The sequence below is a fragment of the Dreissena polymorpha genome, chromosome 1 (genome assembly GCF_020536995.1).
Source record: "Dreissena polymorpha isolate Duluth1 chromosome 1, UMN_Dpol_1.0, whole genome shotgun sequence".
Classification (NCBI taxonomy): domain Eukaryota; kingdom Metazoa; phylum Mollusca; class Bivalvia; order Myida; family Dreissenidae; genus Dreissena; species Dreissena polymorpha.
Window position 1 is genome coordinate 41,926,172 of NC_068355.1, and position 21,440 is coordinate 41,947,611.

General features: G+C 35.0%; 1 protein-coding gene and 1 long non-coding RNA gene across 2 annotated transcripts; both read left to right on the top strand.

The window, feature by feature from the left end:
* The first annotated feature begins 3,364 nt into the window (after positions 1-3,364).
* Positions 3,365-5,118, top strand: LOC127878029 (uncharacterized). The gene is made up of 3 exons (XR_008048719.1): positions 3,365-3,441; positions 4,614-4,861; positions 4,981-5,118. It is a non-coding gene; the product is annotated as an uncharacterized LOC127878029 (long non-coding RNA).
* A 2,529-nt stretch (positions 5,119-7,647) lies between these two features.
* On the top strand, positions 7,648-20,069 carry LOC127869757 (protocadherin Fat 1-like). The gene is made up of 10 exons (XM_052412449.1): positions 7,648-7,702; positions 7,948-8,427; positions 8,693-8,833; positions 9,121-9,281; positions 13,462-13,558; positions 13,884-14,134; positions 17,598-17,712; positions 18,043-18,297; positions 19,516-19,655; positions 19,968-20,069. The coding sequence occupies exons 1-10, from the start codon at positions 7,648-7,650 to the stop codon at positions 20,067-20,069; spliced, it is 1,797 nt and encodes a 598-aa protein (XP_052268409.1).
* Positions 20,070-21,440: the final 1,371 nt, after the last annotated feature.

The window sequence follows — 21,440 nt, forward strand, 5'->3', positions numbered from 1 at the left end:
TTTGCTGGTACATATTCCTTGGATAGTTTTTTTTCATAGTAAAATAGAACATAATTACTATTTAGTGAGCATATTTTGCTAGAAATTCATATCAATCTGCTTCAATTTCACAATGACAATGTTTTACTTTCATTTTGGATAGTTCACATGTATTTCTAACATGCGATTTGATTGGTTGAAATTCCACTGCAGTAATAAATCCAGCCATTCACGTTTCACGTAACATTACCTGACAAATTGCATACAAAATCCTTGAAGATAGTAGAAATGTAAACAAATTTAATATTTACGGTGTTTTACATATATGCAGTTACATGCAATTATGGAAGGTGTCTACTTTGATTAATAAAGTGTCTATGGATTATAAAACAAGGTAAAACTTGCCCAACTTCTCTGTAATTATTAAATTATGAAACAAAATGTGTCAAAGTGGGTGTGCACACCTGTGTCGCATTTCGAAAATTTTACCGTTTTTCATGAAACTTTCATTTCAAACACAACTATGAACACTTTTACTGCTATAAACATAGTTATTATCTGATAGATAAATGTCTGAGCTGTTGTTATACAGTTTTTTTAATGTAATTATTGCTTTTGGAAGCGATTTTTTTGCTATTGTTCAGACCATGATGTTGTGCAGGAAATTTGACAGTTGTATCCCTTGTATATATGTATATAGTATAATAGAGTATTTTTTACCTAACGATCCCTGTGACTCATTCAATATAGCTTTATCAATTTAATGAATTCACACGAAGCTGACCAACCAAAAAGTTATTATTCTCCCAACACTCCAACAAATGGGGCATTAAAAGGGTTCGTTATTTTAAGTAGAATCGAATAAAACAAAATACCGGTGCAAATATATATAACATAAGTATATATCGTAAATAAAACCATTGTCTAGTGCGAAGATATCAAGTATATACCTTTTTATGCAGCCTTAACACATAAACCCCTTGGCTACCCTCCCGTAATTTTTATTTCGACGGGAGTTTACCTAATGGGGGTTAAGAAACTAGGCTACCAACCACACGTCTTAACTTTTAATACACGGAGAAATGTCTATTAGGCATGTATATGATCCAGTACTTTGTGCTTCAGCCTTTTTGACAATGCTTTTGTATTGTTGTTCGCTTAACAATTTTATGCTGTTATTTACGTTATGTTTTAAAAGTTTGTATGATGTGTTACATGTTTTAAAGGGAAAAACAGTTAAGCTGAACTTTGCCAACTACTTCAATCAAATGTTCACGTTGATCATTGCTGTATATTATTTATGGCATTTAGATGACAATCCATAAAGTAACCTCATGATAATATGATGCATCAAAGATCTATTAACATTCTGGTATATTAATAGATCTTTGGATGCAAGCTTCAGGATCCTTGTGATGTTATAAATGGCATACTATTGTGGAAGTTGTAACATTAAGAAGGATGTGCTAATAAGAAATGGCTTTTTATTAATCACTTTTCATTATACTGTTGCACTAATTTGTACCTATTTTAATATGGTATTGTGCAATGGACTTTAAAATTAACAATGTAAATATGTAGAATTCAATTTGTCAGCGACTTTTTGACTACTTAATTGTAACCCCTAATATAACTTAAATTCAATCTCCTAATTACCCACGTTGAAGTTTGCTATATGTATTTGTCTGTTTTGATTTTCGACGGTTTTGTGTGCTTGACTTTTGATCTTTTTGACTTGCTATCTCTGATGGTATAATTCTCATCTTATATACTTTAATAAGTTGCTTTAACAAATGTTGGATTACCTAATCCCTTATCATCGACTAAATTGTTGCTATCCCTATCTAATGTCTCCTTTATTATATACATATTACAAAATTAAAACAATCTATACTAATTCAAGCTGTTAAAGAAATCAATAAGTAAATCTCCTGATCACCTTCCCCTCATTGTTGTTTTTCGAACCTTTGTTTTGTGAATTGTTTTGGGAACTATGCGCTCACCTGTCATCACAATATATGTATCATGTATTATGTGACCTGTGAACCAAATAAAGATATGTTCTGTTCTGTTCTGTTTAGTATGTCTGCAGACAATATAAATTGAGGCAAATATATCAAGGTTCATGTTTGAGTAATAAATCGTTATAACACATTTCGAAGAAAAGGCAAATCACATCACTCACCCGTTATAGTCGTCAGGGCTATGTTTATGTTTTTGTAAGCTCGGGATTTGATTTAAATTTTATTAACCAGGTTTTCCGAAGGAAAAAACTGGTTATTAGATTGGCGAATGCGGGCGGGCTGGCTGGCTGGCTGGCTGGCTGGCTGGCTGGCTGGCTGGCTGGCTGGCTGGCTGGCTGGCTGGCTGGCTGGCTGGCTGGCTGGCTGGCTGGCTGGCTGGCTGGCTGGCTGGCTGGCGGGCGGGCTGGCGGGCTGGCGTTCGGGCGGAACAAGCTTGTCCGGGCCATAACTTTGTCGTTCATTGTGAGATTTTAAAATCATTTGGCACATTTGTTCACCATCATTAGACGGTGTGTCGCGCGAAAAAATTACGTCAATATCTCCAAGGTCAAGGTCACACTTTGAGTTCAAAGGTAAAAAATAGCCATAAATGAGCTTGTCTGGGCTATAACTATGTCATTCATTATGAGATTTTAAAATCATTTGGCACATTTGTTCACCATCATGGGACGGTGTGTCGCACGAAAGAATCACGTCAATATCTCCAATCTCAAGGTCGCCACGACTAAAAATAGATTTATTTTAAAACAAACTTACAAAGGGGGTTAATTTTGTTTGTTTATTTCAAAAGTTCAGTTTAAGTTGTCTCCCTTTATCAGATTTTTTTTCACAATGAAAACCTGGTTTTGTGACAATTTTGTCCCGTGTTTCCCATATTAAAATGAACTCACGGGCGAATTCATTTGACTCGGGTGAATTTGAGAAAAGTAAACACTTTTAATGAATGGTAGGAGGTATTTAACTAACACTTAAACATTCATTCGGAAATTCAAATTGTAACCATCGACCCAGTTTGGTAATGCTTGTTTGAAATCTATCAAGATTAAAAGATTTTTACAATAGACATTCAAAATGTAATCTATAGATAAGTTAACATGTGTTTTTCAAATGTGGTTTCCGTTCAATTTAACTTAATTTATCAAAGAGGAAATCATATATTATATATACAATGTACATATATGTTTCGCTGCCTGGCTGGGTATTATATATTGGATGGAAGAAATGAAAGTTAATGTCGTTGCTATCATATACAATTGGTTTCTACGTATTAACTGGACTTCCCAGTTTTTGTCTTTGTTGTTTTATATTTTCAGTGCGACATCAACCAATGCGAGAACATGGCAAGCCTTTACGATTAACATCACGCCCGAAAACGACAATCCGCCTTTTTTTAACCCAAACGTTTATTTCGTTTCCGTCGCCGAAAACACTGCAGCATGTTCGTATTAGAACTTTCTTTCAGTGTTGTTAGCGTTTCGTTTTATGAACTTTTTAGATTAATATAACACGATATGCGCAAGGTGAAGCATTGTAGTCAGTCTTTGATGGGCGTCTTCCGTCGTGTTGTGTGCCTAGTGTGTCGTCAGTGTTTAGCGTGTCACCACTCAATAGGGCAAAGCTTTGGTTCAATCTAACGTTACATTGCTATCAATTTTTATCCCAACACTACATATTTAAAATACGGTTTGAGTTTGGTAAAAACAATACCTTTCCGAGTTCTATCTTAAGAAGTCACATTTATCAATCATCTTAATTAAACTTGGTCAGAATTTCTAAATCGGAAATATCTTGGGCAAGTTTGAATTTGACCCAAGAGGGCTTAAAATAGGTCTTCAAGGGAAATATTATGAACAAAACAACTTGGTACCATTCTAGAATTTAATTGTTTAAATTGAATCTAAATTAAACTTCGTCACAATGGTTCGACTAACAATATTTAGACCACCTTTGAATTTGGGTCATGATGGGTGAATTACCTTGAAATCACCGTTGAGGTCTTAGTTTTATATTGATCTTTAGTTAAAATGAGTTCAATTGTTTACCTTGACGATGTCTTAGCCAAGATTGAATTTAAGTCAAATAACGACAAAACTAGTCGATCAGGTGCAATCATAAAAAAACATTAAACACTCTAGATGCATCATTTTGACTATTTAACAATAAATCTGATTATTTGTTGGTCGTCAAGTTAAACGCTTGGTTGCGTCAAGTTAGAAATATATGTAACGGTATAATCTCCAACAATTGTTAAAGCACTCTAACTCAGAGGGCGCGTTGGGGCTTCCAATGCCAAATTGTTTCTTGTAAAAGAAGTAAAATGCCGAACCATGCATAGAATTCATATCTTGTATACTATGTTGTACGCGGAAAACTTACACATACTTTTTTAGTCAACATAAACAATTTATTGTATGATGATATGCGCAGGAAACTAAAATATAAGATTGAAACAGAACAGAACAAAAATGATTCTTGAGAATAATATTACCATCTTGTTTGTAAATGATTTTAATCTATATAATTAAAAAAAGCACTACAAAAGGTAGAAAGAATCACTGTTGTGCTTGAATATATATATATTTAAATACCATAATTATACTATTATTTTAGCCACATCGATTGCCTTGCTTACGGTCACAGACGCTGATGGTACAACACCTACCATATCAATCTTTTCTGGAAACAACGACAACAAGTTTGAGCTGCGAGCCAGTAACACGAAGGAGATCATTACAAAAACAGCTGATCTCGATTATGAAGGAACAACTAATTCATATGTCCTTATCATTCATGCAACGGACACTGCTCAAGCATTCACAGGAGCTATCATTACAGCAACAGCAACCGTCATTATCACGGTATGAAACACGTATTTGACGTATGTATTATTTTTATTTTTCATATTAAAATATTTATGGTAATTATGTGTAGTATTTTCAATATTATAAGTATTATAAATATTATACATATTTTAAAGGTACAACCGACTAACGAGCATGCGCCAGCATTTTCACCCACCAGTATCACCAAAACCATCAACGAGAACAGCCCTATAGGAACCACGATAGCCAATCCCGTTGCCACAGATGGTGATTCAAGTCCCCATGCCATTGCGATATACTTAATAAATCAAGGTTTGAAAAATCATTTTATATAATTTGAGTATTCATATAATACAATTAGGGTACATACATGGTTAATTAAAACTGCAATTTGTATTATGTTACGCTAATGCCTGCCATAAAGTGGGCTTTCAAATTTAGCATCTTTATACCCCTGGAGGGAGGGATTATATCGGAGTCACTGTGTAGGTCTGTCGGTCTATCTGTCTGTTCGTCAGTCGGTTTATGTTTGTCTGCATAAATTGTTATAAGTTTGTGTAGGGAGCTACTTCCACATTTCTCAATCGATTAAATCGAAACCTCCAATACATCTTAACAGTGTTAAGACGAGCGATACATTGTTGTCATTTCCAATGTTCCCCACCTTTATCTGTTATATGCCCTGAAAAATAGGTCCCTGAGTTAAAGTCTAGTCTGGGGCATAGCTCTTGTTTAGAATGAATGGAAGACATATCGATTGTTCGACAATACTGAAGTATTCGATAGAGCCTTGATTTAGAATTATGTGAAAACACGAATGATATAGAGATTAATATGTTAGTGTCTTTGTGTACTGTAATTTTACCGACTAGTTGAAGAAAGGTTACAAGGCGAGACTTAATAATTCACTTGCAAAACTTAAAGACATCAACATAATTTGGGGAAATAATAATATAATAGCCTGTAATTTTCAAAACTAGTAGTAAAAACATATTAAATCAACTGACTCTAACCTTGCGTATGAATATAATAATAATGCATGCTCTTTCCCGGTAATAGCACTTTAAATAGTCCTCAACAATTCCATGCAAAAGCAGAGGAACACGACACAATATCGCTATATACCTCGATTCATTATTAATCAGCATTCCAAATGTTACACGCTAAAGTAAAACAAAGAAGATCGGTTAAAACTTAAATTCTTGCTTCACCAAAGCCAGTAAACACAAAACTGACTGCAATTGTTAACTCACAAAATATGTACCCCATACGTCAAGCACCATTTGTCCCCGCCGATATTGTCAATTTTAGTTTTTAGTTTATAATCACCTCTTATTCAACTCTTCTTTTAACATCCCGATACCTCTTCTATACTTTTTTTAGGTGTAGGATAAACATTTGTATGTAATAACCATTATAATATTCCAGTAACCCAGAATGGTGCTGCGGCCACTGACGCGTATTTCGCTATAAACTCGTTGACTGGAGTCATTGAGCTAGCCAAAGAGGTCGATTATGACATTCTACCGACCGGAGACAAAACTTATCAAATTAAAGTATACGCAATCGATGGCGGGACACCGGCTAAAACGGTTGGTTCTTTTTTTACAATACATGGTTATAAACATGTGAATTATATTGACATTTATAAAGCAAAACTTTAAAAAATGAATTCATTGATATGATAATACTTGTTGTTTTTTTCTGTTTAATTCTGACTGATGGTTTCTATTTATTTTTTTCCTTTGGATTGGAGACGATTAAACATGCACTATTCTGCTCGTCAAATCCGCACACAACCCTGAAATATGAGAAACAACAAAAATACCATGTGTTTGTCCAAATTGCAGGATTCCGCTACAAATGCAATATACTATTCATGTCTGGATCGCCGGGCTCCGTTTCAATAACAATAAACTATTCATGTCTGTATTGCAGCGTGCCGCAACACTTGCAAAACACTACTCATGTCTGGATTGCATGGCTTCGTTTCAATTACAATACACTATTCATGTCTGGATTGTAGGGTTCCGCTACAGTTACGGTAACCGTGCAAGATGACAACGACGTGGCACCTACCTGCAGCCAATTGCTGTATGTTCTTACAGTTCCAGAAAACAGCGGTATTTGAAATATTCAAATCCATTTTCGAGATAAATAAATGTGTGTGCATGTCTGTGTTGTGCAATAGTCTGTCATTATGCCCCTTTTTAAGAAGCTGATTTTTATTGCTTTGTACACATCCGTCGGTCGGTTGGTAGGTCTGTCCGTAAAACTTTGATTCCGCACAATATCTACAGAACCCTTACACAGGTCTAAGGTCAAGGTCAAATGGGCTCTTAACATGACATTTAATAGGTACAATAGCTATTTACAGTTATCATTTAGGTACCGTAAATACACATAGACAACATCCCTTAATTTTGATTTGTGATAAAACGCCATCTGGACGCCCCCGTAAAGATGTAAAGCGTGTTTTATGGAATCACTATCGGCATCTATCCGTTTGTCTGTTCGAAGTAATAAAATTGTTCTCCTACCCATGCATTCTCATAAACTGCTCAACAAACATTATTTTAATTTTCAGTCAGTGTTACTTATGAAGAAGTGCATGTGCGATTTTATGTTTAAAAATGTCCCATTTACTTATATTCCATACTTATTTATATTAACTATTAACTAAATGAATTCTCTATAAATATTTTATATTATTATTATCATTTCCATCGTGTTTCGTAGCTTCTTCTTATGAAGTTATCCCAGACCTAGGCTGTACAGATTTGGACAGTACATCGCTTACATACACGGTGCAGCCTTCCACGATGACGGCCTTCTCTGTCGATACTTCTGCAAGTATAAAGAAATTGAAACCTGCAGGTATAAGGCAAAATTCACTACAATTGTGTCAGTCAGCCATCAATAAGGTTAAGAATCTAGCGGTAAAGTTTTGGCTATGTTGTGTAAAAAATTTGATGATTTATTAAAACTGGCTTTCCAAATCGATAATACTCCTTACGAAAAGAAGTCAGCGTAAAACAATCGTTTGATTTTCAATCAGAATTGCATGTCAGGTAAGAGTTATATATATTAATGTGAAAACTATGATGCCTCTATTCAAACAGGCACTTTGAATTACGAAAGCGGCACTACCAACTATGCGTTCACAATCGAGGTAACCGACAGCGTCCATACCGCCACCATATCAGTCGGTATAACCATAACGGACGTCAACGAAGCGCCACCTGTGTTCAATCCCACCTCCTACACCAAAAGCATCGCTGAAGACGCCACCCTAGGCGCAAGCGTAACCATAGTAACAGCCACGGACGCTGACACTGCTGACAAGGTTGTCTTCTCGATAATAAGCGGAAACAATGACAACAAGTTTGCCATCGATTCCAACACAGGTCTTTTAATTGTTGCTGGGGGATTGGACGCCGATATAACGACGACATACAATCTTGTAGTTAAAGCGACTGACGCGGCTGCAGTAAGGTCGGCAACAGCATCTGTAACGATTACCGTTACAAACGTCAATGATAACACGCCCAAGTATGCACAGAACATCTACTACGTGACTATCAATGAAGACAAAACAGCGGGTATGTGTCCGTCAAATGTCTGTTATTTAATAGCCAATTAATTTACTCTTTATTTCCAATCTCTTAGCAAAAGTTAGCAGTGATTGTTTATCGTATTGATTCTCTACAAAACCTTAGTCACTGGCTTAAAGATCAATGTCCAGTGCACAAGGAAAATGTATTTAACACCCATTAACGTTTATTTTAAGACCACATTTATATATTTAATAAATGGGATTAATTGTGAGATGTTAATTTACATTGAATCGATAATCTGTTTTGCCAGGCGCTTTGCTAACGCTTACCGCGACTGATGTCGACCCTAGTACGTCGTTCACATACACCCTCGAGGCGTCAAGTACACCGGCTACGTATACGACATATTTTGGGTTCGATTCAACAACGAGGAACCAACTAAATCTGCTCGGTAAGAAACACATTAAACACGGATATTCGGTTGCAAATATGTTTTACAGTTTAACATTTATAATACCCAAGCTAAAGGGAAACATGTATTTACGTGTGCGACAAATTAATATGTTATTTTTATTAAAAATATATGCTGTAACAAAAAGTTTGCATAATTTGTCCAAAATAATATATTTATTTGCGCGCTTCTGCAAACACGATATCACAATCGAATAGTAGTGAAGTAATATAATCGTTCTGAATATGAAATACAAACAGGATCCTTCGTATATTTTTGTTTTCTAGCTTCAATTGACTTAGATACTAGCGGCGTGCAGTCGTTCTATACACTTGTCGTCATGGTGACGGACGATGGCAGCCCAGCTCGTTCCAGCACATCGTCCGTTCTGGTGTCCGTGAACTCAGTGAATGAACACACGCCAACACTGGGCGGTGATACCTTTACGGTGAGATTCTTCATTTGCATACACCGTATTTGTTTTATGAGACCATTAAGATTGCGATCGAGATAGTTAGAGAACAAATGACTATTGATAAAAGTTTACCATCGTGTATTAATCGGAGGGACAGGTTGTACATATTTTATTCCAATCTCCACGCAGAGTTGTCGTTCCTTCCTCTCACATACAATCTCTGCCATCACAAGAAAATTCTACCAGATTTGGAAGGATGTTATTTTATTAACTTAAGTATTATATTATGAGAAGCAGTATCAAGTTCTTTTACATTTTGAAAATAGTGTATAAGTTGAGGATTATAATTTTAAAGTAAAATACCTAAATTTAAAAAAGGAACAACGGTAAAATTATTATATCACGTGATAGGCTATCATCACGTGGTGGGCTATGAAGGCAGTGATTTGATCCAGCTATGCTGGTTCCTTTTAAATCTCTGCGCGGAGGTTGATTCTGTTCGGCGTTGCTGGTAAAGTTAGGCTTTCGCCTTTCTCAAGAGCCAATGGATGCTTAAGGGGAATATCACGTCAGTGTACCTGAAAGAATGATTCCTAACACTGCATTTGCCCATTTTAGCTCTGGCTACAAATCATTGTCGAGATGAATTTAAACCGATACATTCTGTGCAGTTTTGAACTAGATTATTTATATATACCGACTGAGTTCATTGTAAAACAGATGAACACGTCATACACAATACTGTTTGATTATACATTTACCACGATCTGGTTTATGAGTTGTCCCATATATATTCGGTTTAGTTCATGACTTGATACGAACAACTATCCGTTTCGGCTGGTCCTGCTTACTTAGACTGACGATGTATTCGAAACCATCAATAATTCGATAGATGTGCGTATAAACTTACCATACATATAACAGATATTTAGGCGAGCGCAACGTGTGTAATCAAGGCGTTTGTCTTTCACAGACATTTGACTCGTTTTATACGTATTTTCAACCATTGCGATTATACTAAATTTATTCGTTTAAGCCTATTAAATCAATATTGCTAATTGATTACCTAAGTAATTTGATAAGTGTGTGTTATTATAATTAATTACATACGTTTTTTTTAAACCAAACTTATGGAGGATGTTATAATACATGATATTATACAATAATGAGCGAGCAATCAATCATGTAAATGAAGACAATTGATGTGCATAAGATATTGTTGGGCGTCTGGTAGAGCTGAATATATTATAATGTACGTGAATGTACACACAATGAGCTAGCGCAGTGAGCGAGCAACATACTAAGCATATCAGAAAGGAACACTCGTGAGCAGCAGTGCACGAAATGAAACGGGTGAAAACTACACTTACTATACAAAATATAAAGGTTTGAGTATGTATTAATTTCGTACTAAAGTTTTCGTGCATTTCTTTAACAAAACTAAAGAGGGCTAAGTATAAATAATATTTGATATTTATCATTTAATATATGCCTATATATGTTAGGTTCTGATATTTAGATAGGATTAAGGGGTGGAAATGCCGGGAACTGTCCTGTTATCCGCTACAGTAATTTAATATAGTCAAAGCGCTGGAGGCACTGAAGTTGTTCGCTATTGCATAATTTAAGACGCAATTCATTTTTCAAAATTAATCGCAAGTTTGAAATGAACACACGCCATTTAAATTTATAAAGAGTGTGTCATAACGCACGGGTCGAACTTTGTGTGCACTTTTTGTCATCCTATTTATTTCATAGAGATAACTTAGACAAAATAACAACAACGTGGCTATTTTTGGACGTTCTGAAAGCATAGAAAGTATGATGAAAATGGTAATGAGAACTGAATATAAAGAACAATTGCAATCACCATCATATTAAATGAATATTGTTGGAATATCGCATACCTATCTCACTAAGAATATAATTTCATGATGAAAATTCCCTATACAAAACTTGTGATTTTTGACACCATATACAAATTCAAAATAAACAATAAGATAATTGATGAAAATAAATAAAAAATAAATCTGCGAGCAATACTTTTTACTCACGACTTAGGTAGTCATAAAAACAGCCCTGGACCAGTACATTGTTGTTTATGCATTACTTGTGCACGAGCAGTTCACACGGTGTCAACAACTCTAACCTAAACATAGGCATAGAGCACTAATGCGCTTTTTCGGCATAGCTGTTTTACTCAGCTTTTCATCTTAATGACGTTTACATAACGCCAACAGACACGCATGAATATTTTCGAATATTTCATAGGCTGATTCGAGATACAGCCTCTGAACTTTGGCTACATCAATGTGTCCGTCCTCAGTGCAAAGGATGTAGCACTGTTCAGTGTAAGGAATTCCGGTCTACCGGTACTCTCTGTATGTTCAAACGGAACAAATTGTGGCCCAGTTACAATTACGCGTTAAAATCCATCTCGCAGAATTTCAGTTTTGCTTTCAATATGAGAAAACAATCATTACCGAAATAGTATAGTGTCACGATAAGAGGAAATCGTTTAATTATCCAACCACAATGTTTGCCGTACTTGGTCAGCACGTCTGGAAATTGTTCCTGAACGTCTGGATAGGCTGCCATTATTAACAAGTTTGCCATTTTGAATTAAATTTTCTATCAAAAAGCATTGTGCTAAAATGTGCCATTTACAATTCGCAATGTGATTTTTAATGACCCTCGTCATGCGAAAATGGGTCTTATTCCATATGCGCCCAACATATATATAGCTCACTCAGCCTGCGCATCTCTCAGTCTGGTCAGGAGATACATAATGAGACCATAACATATTGAGTGATTTTATAGCGAACAGCATCGCCTCTTACCTGACTGCGCAAATGCACATGTTAGGTTAAACAAACGCTGGCTGAAACGCATATGACCCATTTTCGCATGACGCGGCTATGAACGTGTGATTTAAATGTGTCGAAAGAAAACTGCCTTTGAATCAAATATTAACATACGATATATTTCGATAGTGAAGAAATATACTCATAATAAGGCATGTGAGGACACATCTGATGTGCACTTCCGTAGTATATTTTTTATCTACTTACACTAATGTGTGGTTTGACAATGCTTACACACATTCCATGCGTTGAAAATGCAACTTACACGTGAAAAAAAACACACAATAGTTAAATTTTTGTTTTCGTATTATTTATATATTTAGAAAAGTAAATTTCCAACTTTATTTCAAAGTCAGCGTATACGCCGACTACAGTTTTAAAAGATATTTCTTGTTATATTTTGTTGTTTTCGGTTTTAGCGATTATAAAGCATTTTTGAGGTTGTCTAAAGTATGCCTGTAGTAATTGGTGAACTCGTGTCCAAAGTTTTATAAATTGAGAACTGTGAATATAAACAAGCTTAACCTTCTACTAATGCGTTGCTAGCACCCGTAAATACAAAAGATCCCCGCTATCTGTTGAGAACAAAAGAACGTTTCACAGAAATCCCCGCTGTAGAAGCATGAACGAGGTTACGAAACAGCTAGACCATTCGTATTATTATTATAATTAATTGTTTGTTATATTCGGTTTGAGCGATTATGAAGCATTTTTTGTTGTTGTCTATCGTATCGCTGAAGTTATTGTTGAACTCACGTTCAACGTTTTATAAATTGAGAATATAGGCTAAACAAGCGTAACCTTGCATTGTTTTCCCGAATCTATTATTAGCCTCAGATGAGGAATGACCTGTACTACGTCATTGAGGTGTATGTGAGAGTAAGGAACGACAACTCTGTGTGAAGATTGCCGTGCAATTGGACTCTCTCTTGTTTATCGGCAGCCGCATCTTTTGATAGCCTCAGATTATGAACGAGATGAGCACAAATACTACGTCATGAAGACGCAGCAGATAGTGGACTATTTTAATCATTCATAAACAATCTCTTCCGCGACACGTATAATACAATCATTGTTAATTGATTCTTTTCTATATGAGCTCCGTTCGAAACTATTACATTTAACACGATATTCATTTTATGTATCCATTTGTGAATGAATATAGTTGGAGAACTCAAACCTGTTGCATAAATTATACAACTCTTTCCCGCGCGGATACGGCGTGTTTGGCAGGTAGTAGGCTCTCCGTAGATAAGACGAACCGACTTGAAATTTTGAGCAACAACATAAGCAGGTCACTACGCGACCAACTAAAAATATTAACAGAGCATTTTCTTTTTTATGTCTAGATCGCTGAATCGGCCAATCACGGAGCCCAAGTGGGAATTCTGACCGCTCTAGACTCTGACCTAGGCGTGGATGGTGAAAAAACGTATACCATTTTATGTAAGTCTATACACTTCTTAATATCATTAAACTAGTTTAAATGCACACGACATTGTTTTACTTGTTCGAATATCCCGTATCGGTAGATTATAATTATGATGTCTTAAAATATGTTTATGGTATAATCAACACTGCGATGAACACCAGCATCGTATATTAAAGGAAAATATGTCGGTTCTATCCATTGCTTTACTCTTTTCAGACCTTTTCAGTAACACCTGATTGAAATATACACATATGTTCAAATTGTGAGTTATTGCTCAAACCATTCAACCGTACACATGTGTAATATACCAGCATCTTAAGTTGACATCTATTTTTGCAGCTGGTAACGGTAACGGGAAATTTGCGCTCGACCCAATATCCGGAGCAATTTCTGTTCTTGGTTCCCTTGACTACGAAACTCTGACATCGTACTCGCTTAATGTGAAGGTCGCTGATGGCGGGACGCCAACAAAGACAGTCACTGCAGCTGTAACTATAAACGTCAGCGCAGTGTCTGATGAGAAGCCAAAGTGCACGACAAATTCGTTTTTCGAATCTATCACAGAGCCCGGGGTTCTGACCTCACAGACAGTGAGTGAACTTTTCTAATATAATGTTATATTAGTACACATTTATGTATTTGTATTGGAGGATTTGGTTGTTTTCGTTCAATTATCAATTTTAATTCACTAGAAATAAGAGAGATGATATATTTTCGAGTGAATCAGCCACGAATGAAAATATTGATATTCGCTTACCCCGAGCGATTTACTCGATAATCTACCGAGTAAAAAACCTTTTATTTTTATATAATGCGTTTACACCCGTTGTTTACACCGTTAAGGGTTAATTTTGACAATGGCCATAATAAAATGGAAATTACGTCATAATAACTTCATTTCACAATACAACACTGGAAATCTTTGATTAGTATATTATTATATAACTGTGTTTGATACTGTGACTAACCAGATTTAAATTTACGATATATGGGGCCTACCTTTTTAATACCAGGAGAGCATATAATAAATACATGAAATTATTTTGTTTCCGTAATTTAGCGTGCATTCGTCAAAATATATTACAAATTTAATAGTTAGTTCACGTGTAATTTGTTAGTATATAATATAGTTCATTTAACAGTGTGTTCACACTGCAGTTTTAGCTACGATAGAGGTATATAAATACATTAAAAAAATCAAACAGACACAACACGCACATATCGCACAAACAGACCCATACCCAAATGAAGTGTTCAGATAGAAACAAACATTTTGACTTCGAAAAATGAAATCGTTGACACAATCATAGACGAATCAAATGACCTCGGTAAAAGATATGTAAAGAAAACCATATAATAAACAAAACGAGCATGCTATTGGTCTACATATAGACTTACAATTGCCCAATCGATAATTTGCTTTTTTCTTGACATGTTGTATAAGCTTAAATTCCCCATGCTAAGATTATTATTATTCAGCCCTCTTATTTAAAGTTATAGACCCTTTAACTTGCATACAAATATGTATTTTTTAATTATGATAATATTTTTTATTTCAGTCATATTTATGCTTCTACTGATAAAAAATTTTGACTAGAAATTTCAGAATATGTTTGCACAGTATGCGACCGGAAAAAATCATTAACATAATTTACAATCATCATTCTCATCTCAGCAATTGTTTTATATTATGTAATAAATATTAGGTTCTTAACGATATGTGAACGATTCTTGTCTGGAACTACTGAGTGAATGTACTTATGGATATATTAAAACAAGTGTATGCACTTTTGTCCATTCGATGTTATTAAAAAGATGATTCAATTTTGAATTGCTCGTTTGTATATCCGTATCATAACTAAACATTTACAAACATGTTTTATCATATTCCAATACAATGGCATTCAATTAAGATGATATTAATGCACATTCCATCTTATACTTTTATATTACTGGGAATCCAGACAATCTGATAAATGCCTTCACAGTTCTCGTTAAACCTTCGTAAAACAGGAAGTTAATTTTAACACCAATAAGATTTTCTACTGCAACACTTTCCATAAATGCATATAATACATCTTAAATATCTAATTCCCCAGTCATACACTTTTTATATACACTTTTTCTGCAAAGCGAAAAATTGAGGTTATAAAATAAAGTCATAATTAGAATATCTTCACTTTACTTACATGTTGTTAATTAAAATATTCAATATAACAGGTAATGACATCTGTCTAAAACAGTTTTTAAACAATGGCAGATCCTCTATCATCATATGATTTAATAGCAATACTAAGTTCAAGTTTGCTGGTCCCTCCCATAAACATTAGACAACATGCTGTTATCTTTTTCCTATGGACTAGGAAGAGCTATAAACAGATTTGTAAAAAGGGGAAGAAATTGAAACTTAACAACAGTCATATAGGGTATTAAGTTTTTTTTCTTTTGAAAACGATCATGACATTTTGCAGCTATCAAAGTATACTTAAGAAGCTAACCATTTTATTTAAATCAACGTCAAACAATATTCAAAAAACCATCACGTTTGTTGTGTAAAATAATATTTATTTTAATTTACTAGTTAATTAAGTTTTTATTTTATGTGTGATGTACTCTTTGGAGCATATCCATAAAAGATTTGTGTTGTAATAGTTATAATTTAATCACGAACATAAGGCGCAGTTATTTAGGTCAAGGTCAAGAGTATCATTGAGGGAAACAGCTGTGTTATCCAGTAAGAAGATGTATCATCAGCACACTCAGAAATTTTATATTCATTATTTTAAATAACCATTCCTGTTATTGCATTACAATTCCTTATTTCAATTCCCATCATTTCAACAAAGAGAATAAAAAGGAACTTATTTGGTCTCCTTGTCGGAAACCCCTTACTATTGTAATGAATAAAAAAATAAACCAATAAAAACCGATGTTAATCGATAGTAGTTGTATATAGCAAAGACGGTAAAAAATTCCCTTTAAGACCCCTTTAAGATTTAAGACACTTTCAAATATCATTGCAATAGATCTACATGAGACAATATAGTACAAAATAATAAGTAGTTTACATACCGATCGAAATGTTTTTAAAATGAAGTACATGTGTAACACAGTCTGTAGAGAAGTCCTTATTGTCACCACTAAAAAAACTGGCCTCCTGTTTCGGTTCCAGAAAACTCTTATGTTATTGTTTATATTGTCGAAAATATCAAGCTTTATCCAGTCCTCAGAGATGGTTTGTCTGAAGACTGATCCGTCTAGGAACCAGGCGTTCTTTATATCAGGGCGAAGACCGAGCCTAATGATTAGTCCTTGATTGGCTTCGTAAAATCATCAACTAGTATGAATCCTTTGGCCTTCATCAGTATTCTTTTTCTCATTCATGATTTTGAATAGTTCTTTCGCAGATTTATATGTATTTGTGCCCTTCTCAGGTTTCATTTCGACGTATGTTGATGCCTTCATGATGTTAAATTTGGTTTGGGTTAGACTGGTTTCCGATTCTTGAGGTGATTCTTTAATGTTTATGATTTTCACATTGTAATTTCTATTGTATTGTTTAATGTAATTGTCCATCTATCTTAAGTGGGCATTTTCGTGTATCATATTTGTTTTCGACCTGTGTTTCAGCTTTGTAATTGCTTTTGTTCTATTGCTCTTGAGGTAATCAATATTTTGGTTTAATTGTTTATTTTCAAATTCAATGGCTGCTATTTTGTTCTTTGAGTGTATGTGTAATACTCCTTACTTCAGTTTCGGATACACATTATCCATAGATAACGCAATTTATATCCACTTTTTGAAGTAACTAATTTACTCCATGTGTTACAGACATGTTCACCTAATTGTTTGAACAGTTTCTGTTACCAAAATGACTAAAGAGTATAAATAATAGAATTGCGTGAATTAATATTTTAAGTCGTGGTGTCATTTTGTGTAGAATTTCTAAATCTCTGACATCTGTATCCCCATTTACCGTTTAAGGTCACTAGTGTTATCAAAATAAAAAATACCTGTAAAGAAATAGAACAACGTTATGCCTTTCACTTGCAGTATGTACAGCTTGCATGTACCGATGCCGATGGGCAAACTTTGTCTTACTCACTGACGGGCAACACCGGACCAACCTTTGCCATCAGCAGTAACGGCAGTATTACACTTGCGGCTGGTACAACATCATTTTTTTGAGAATATTTGATTATTGTGAAACATCTCTAAAATAAAGGGAAAATATAAATATATGTTAATATAAACAACACAATCATTCAGTTTACTCGAGTCCACGAATGCTAATTCAAAAAAGCTAATGTATTTTGTTCTCCTTTACCCAAGTGTTCTAATCACATCTTCTATCGACCAACTAGCGTACTATTCGTAAAACCGTGTTCACACCTGAACAGCTTCATTCGTTTTATCATCAACTAAATCTTATTGTATATTTATTGTAAAGTATGTTCGGATAAATAAAACCGTATTTTCGTGTTATCTATTTTTGCAGCTGTTGATTACGATGGCACTGTCAAACTGTACAATATGAAAGTGACGGTAACGGACCCTTCGAGCAACTCTGTGACAATTCCTGTTATTATTGAAGTAAAGCCAACCAACGAATTGAAGCCAGTGTTTCCAGCCGATAAAATCGCAAATTGTAACGAGGACAAGGCTGTGGGCAGTAACGTAGCAACACACGTAGCAACGGACGGTGATTCTAATACCACTCCCGATGGCGTTATTACGTATTCTATTCAATCAGGTTCGCGGATGCTACTATCTTGTCTACGTTAACAATTGGAACGAGTTTTGAAAAAAATGTTCACTTTTGCACCAGTAGTCCTTAAAGTTTTTGAACACAAGTTTTAAATCGATTGTGTAGAAGCCGAAATTGTATTTAGGACTTTTAAATTGTATTCCGTTGTGTGGCTCGAGAGAAAAATCGAAAATGAAATGCTTACAGCATGTGTATAACGCAACATTTTCCTATATTTCATTCATGCACACCTTTAATATGCATCCGTTAAAAAAACGTATTATGAGAACACTCGAGTTTTGGGCTGGCGGGCGAGCGGGCGGCGAAAAATATTGTTTCGGATCATTTCTTTGTCCAGTATGGATAGACTTTCAAATAAGTAAATGTTCAGAAGTAAACATCGTATTAAGATAATGTGTAATGGGCAAGACAGATCCTTATGTCTTACCATGGTCACTATTTAAGGTCAAAGATAAAATTTAACTATTTTCAACAGGATTGGTAGATTTTCTTATGATTTACTAAAAGTGATCTTTATGGTTAGGTGGAGTGTCTTAGATCCCTTTGTCTAAGGTTCAGTCATTATTAAAATTCAGAGATCATTTTAAGTTTTGTTCAACACTACCGATTTTTTGGTATATTACTCTCCATGAAAGATTAGCGTGGTGAGGTGTAGCGTCGCGCGCAAAAACCAAATCCCTTGGTCCTCTGTCAAGGTCACATTTCATGTTTTGAACCTTTTCCCAGAGCATAAATGTTTTTCCAGCATGTATGGATTTTCAAATAATATGTCAGAGGTGTTCTGCATGATAGGACGGAGTGTCACACGAAAGAACCATGGTACTAGGTATAGAAATCAACGTAACAGATGAAAGTCAAAGGTCAAACCATTGTCTTGAGCATATTTAGAATTTTGACTGCAGTAGCTGAAAGCATGCTTGTCGCACTCTATCTCTATAACCTTGTAACTAGGTCAAAGGTCAAATAAGAAATAAATAAAGACTTTGTCCAATCTGTAATTGATTTTTTTGTCTTTTTTTACCTTGGTTCACATGTGCCTAAATAATATACCTACATGTAATACTCTGATGAAAACAATGTTTTATTACTTATACAAAAAAGACCACGACAGTATAGAGCAAACGTAAGTAATAACTGTCTGGTTTGCGTTGATAATTGTTGAAATTTCTGTATGTCTGACAAATCGAGTGTTGGATGTTTTAGTGACAAACGGTGGACTAAATCACTTCAGTATCGATCCGACCACTGCTGTGATTATTCTCGCAAAGCCTTTGGACTTCGAAACTGCTCAGACATACGTCATTACAGTCTTGGCAACTGACGGCGGCTCAACACCAAGTTCGGTGCGTTTCTTTCGGTATTTTATATAAAACAAAAATCATCAAAGCCTGCGTAGTGTCAATATAAATGTTTAAAAGATCGTATGCATAAGTAAATTCCATCCATAAACGTTTTTAATTTTATTCTGATAGGTGGATTAAAATGGTAAAATATGTTAAGAGATTACCGTTTTGATGACGTTGTGAAGAATTATTATGTGAAAATTACCATATTTAATTTCAAATATTCTGTTTGCTGCCTTAAAGAAATTTCGTAGCTGTTTGTTTCTGTGATGATGCATTTATAACCTGATTTCTGTGTGAAAATTTCAAAAGGCCACCGGACTTGTAACAGTGACCGTCAATAACATTAATGACGCCACGCCGCAGTGTACCTCTCCAAGTTTGGCAGTGACGGTGTCAGAGGACAAGAGTTAGTACTTTGATAACTTTTTGGAGACTTCAGTAGTCATGCTGTGTTCATTGATGATACCCACATAAAGTCATTACATTTGATAAACAACTCATTCAAACGCTCACTCACGTGTACCGTATCGTATATTAACCACCACCTGTAATAGGTGTAAGCAATAAAGCCTTAAATATTATATAAAACATTTTAAAGTTAATTGTTAAATAACAATCAATACTTCTGTGCAATAATTGCATACAAAAAAATATTTAAATAAAAACGTTAACATTCAGCATTGGGTCCTATCAAATGGAATAACACATTTGAAAAATCGGTATATGTTAATGCCCATAGCAAACGGTTTCGTAGTCATCGCGGACTTGCAATGCGCAGATGCGGAAAACGATTCACTGACACTTAACATCAGTTCGCAGTCGCCCTCCAGCGACTTTAAACTAGTCAAGGATGCCGCCGGTGTCACCAGTCTTCAAGTCTCTACAAGTATGTTCCAGGATTTACTTTATTAAATTTTGTTTTGAATTTAGAAATTTACTTTTTAGTTTGTTACCGGATAATTCAATGACAAGGTTAGGTTCACAGTTTAATTATGAGTTCGAAGACAACACAATTATTATTTTAAATATGCTAACGCGGTTATAATATTACCATTTTCCCAATTTAACTGTGGTAAGGGAATTTTCAAGTTTCACTATAAATCCGCCCTAATACGTATTGTATTTTTCTTCTGAAAACAAGTCTTTTTCTAATTTACATGATATTCATGAGGTTATAGGGTGATCTGAACACTGTTTTCAGTATGCGATTATTCGTGTGACGCAAGCGCATAACAGTAAAAAGTTGTCCATACCTTAATATTCGTAATAGAGTTTCGAATACGATCTTACTGTCAGTAAAGGCCCGGTCAGACCGACTAACGAATATGTAACGAAGAGAAAACGGACAAAATATGCAGATTTTGGTTATCCGGTGATTAAATTTGTCTGCTCTGTCGCCCAAGACTCTCGCAATCGGTGTGTGAAGCGTAGGAAACACACAATGACCGCACAAAAACCGGTGATGTAACGGGAAAAATCGTACGTTTAACGGATATGTACCGGATTATTAACGGTCGGCTAACGGATATTACCATGCGATTAACGGACTTCTACCGGATAAAATGGCAATGTAACGCATTACTACCAGATAAAACGTACTCCCAACGTGAGAGAAACGGAAAACAATTGAACACCAACGTACACAAAATGGTCAGTCACGTGGCATGCCGAGGGCATAAATAGTCAAATGAATTAAAAATCTGTCTTTTGTTTTTTGGACGCCTTTGAACAATGCCACCAAAAGGCAACACTTAAAGAAACGCTTGCAAAGGCGAATCAAGG

Excerpts from the sequence above, each read along its gene's own strand:
- LOC127869757 (XM_052412449.1), top strand. The coding sequence starts at position 7,648 with ATGACGGCCTTCTCTGTCGATACTTCTGCAAGTATAAAGAAATTGAAA. Across the intron at positions 8,428-8,692 it reads CAATGAAGACAAAACAGCGG|GCGCTTTGCTAACGCTTACC; the intron begins GTATGTGTCCGT and ends CTGTTTTGCCAG. Across the intron at positions 9,282-13,461 it reads TGGGCGGTGATACCTTTACG|ATCGCTGAATCGGCCAATCA; the intron begins GTGAGATTCTTC and ends TTTTATGTCTAG.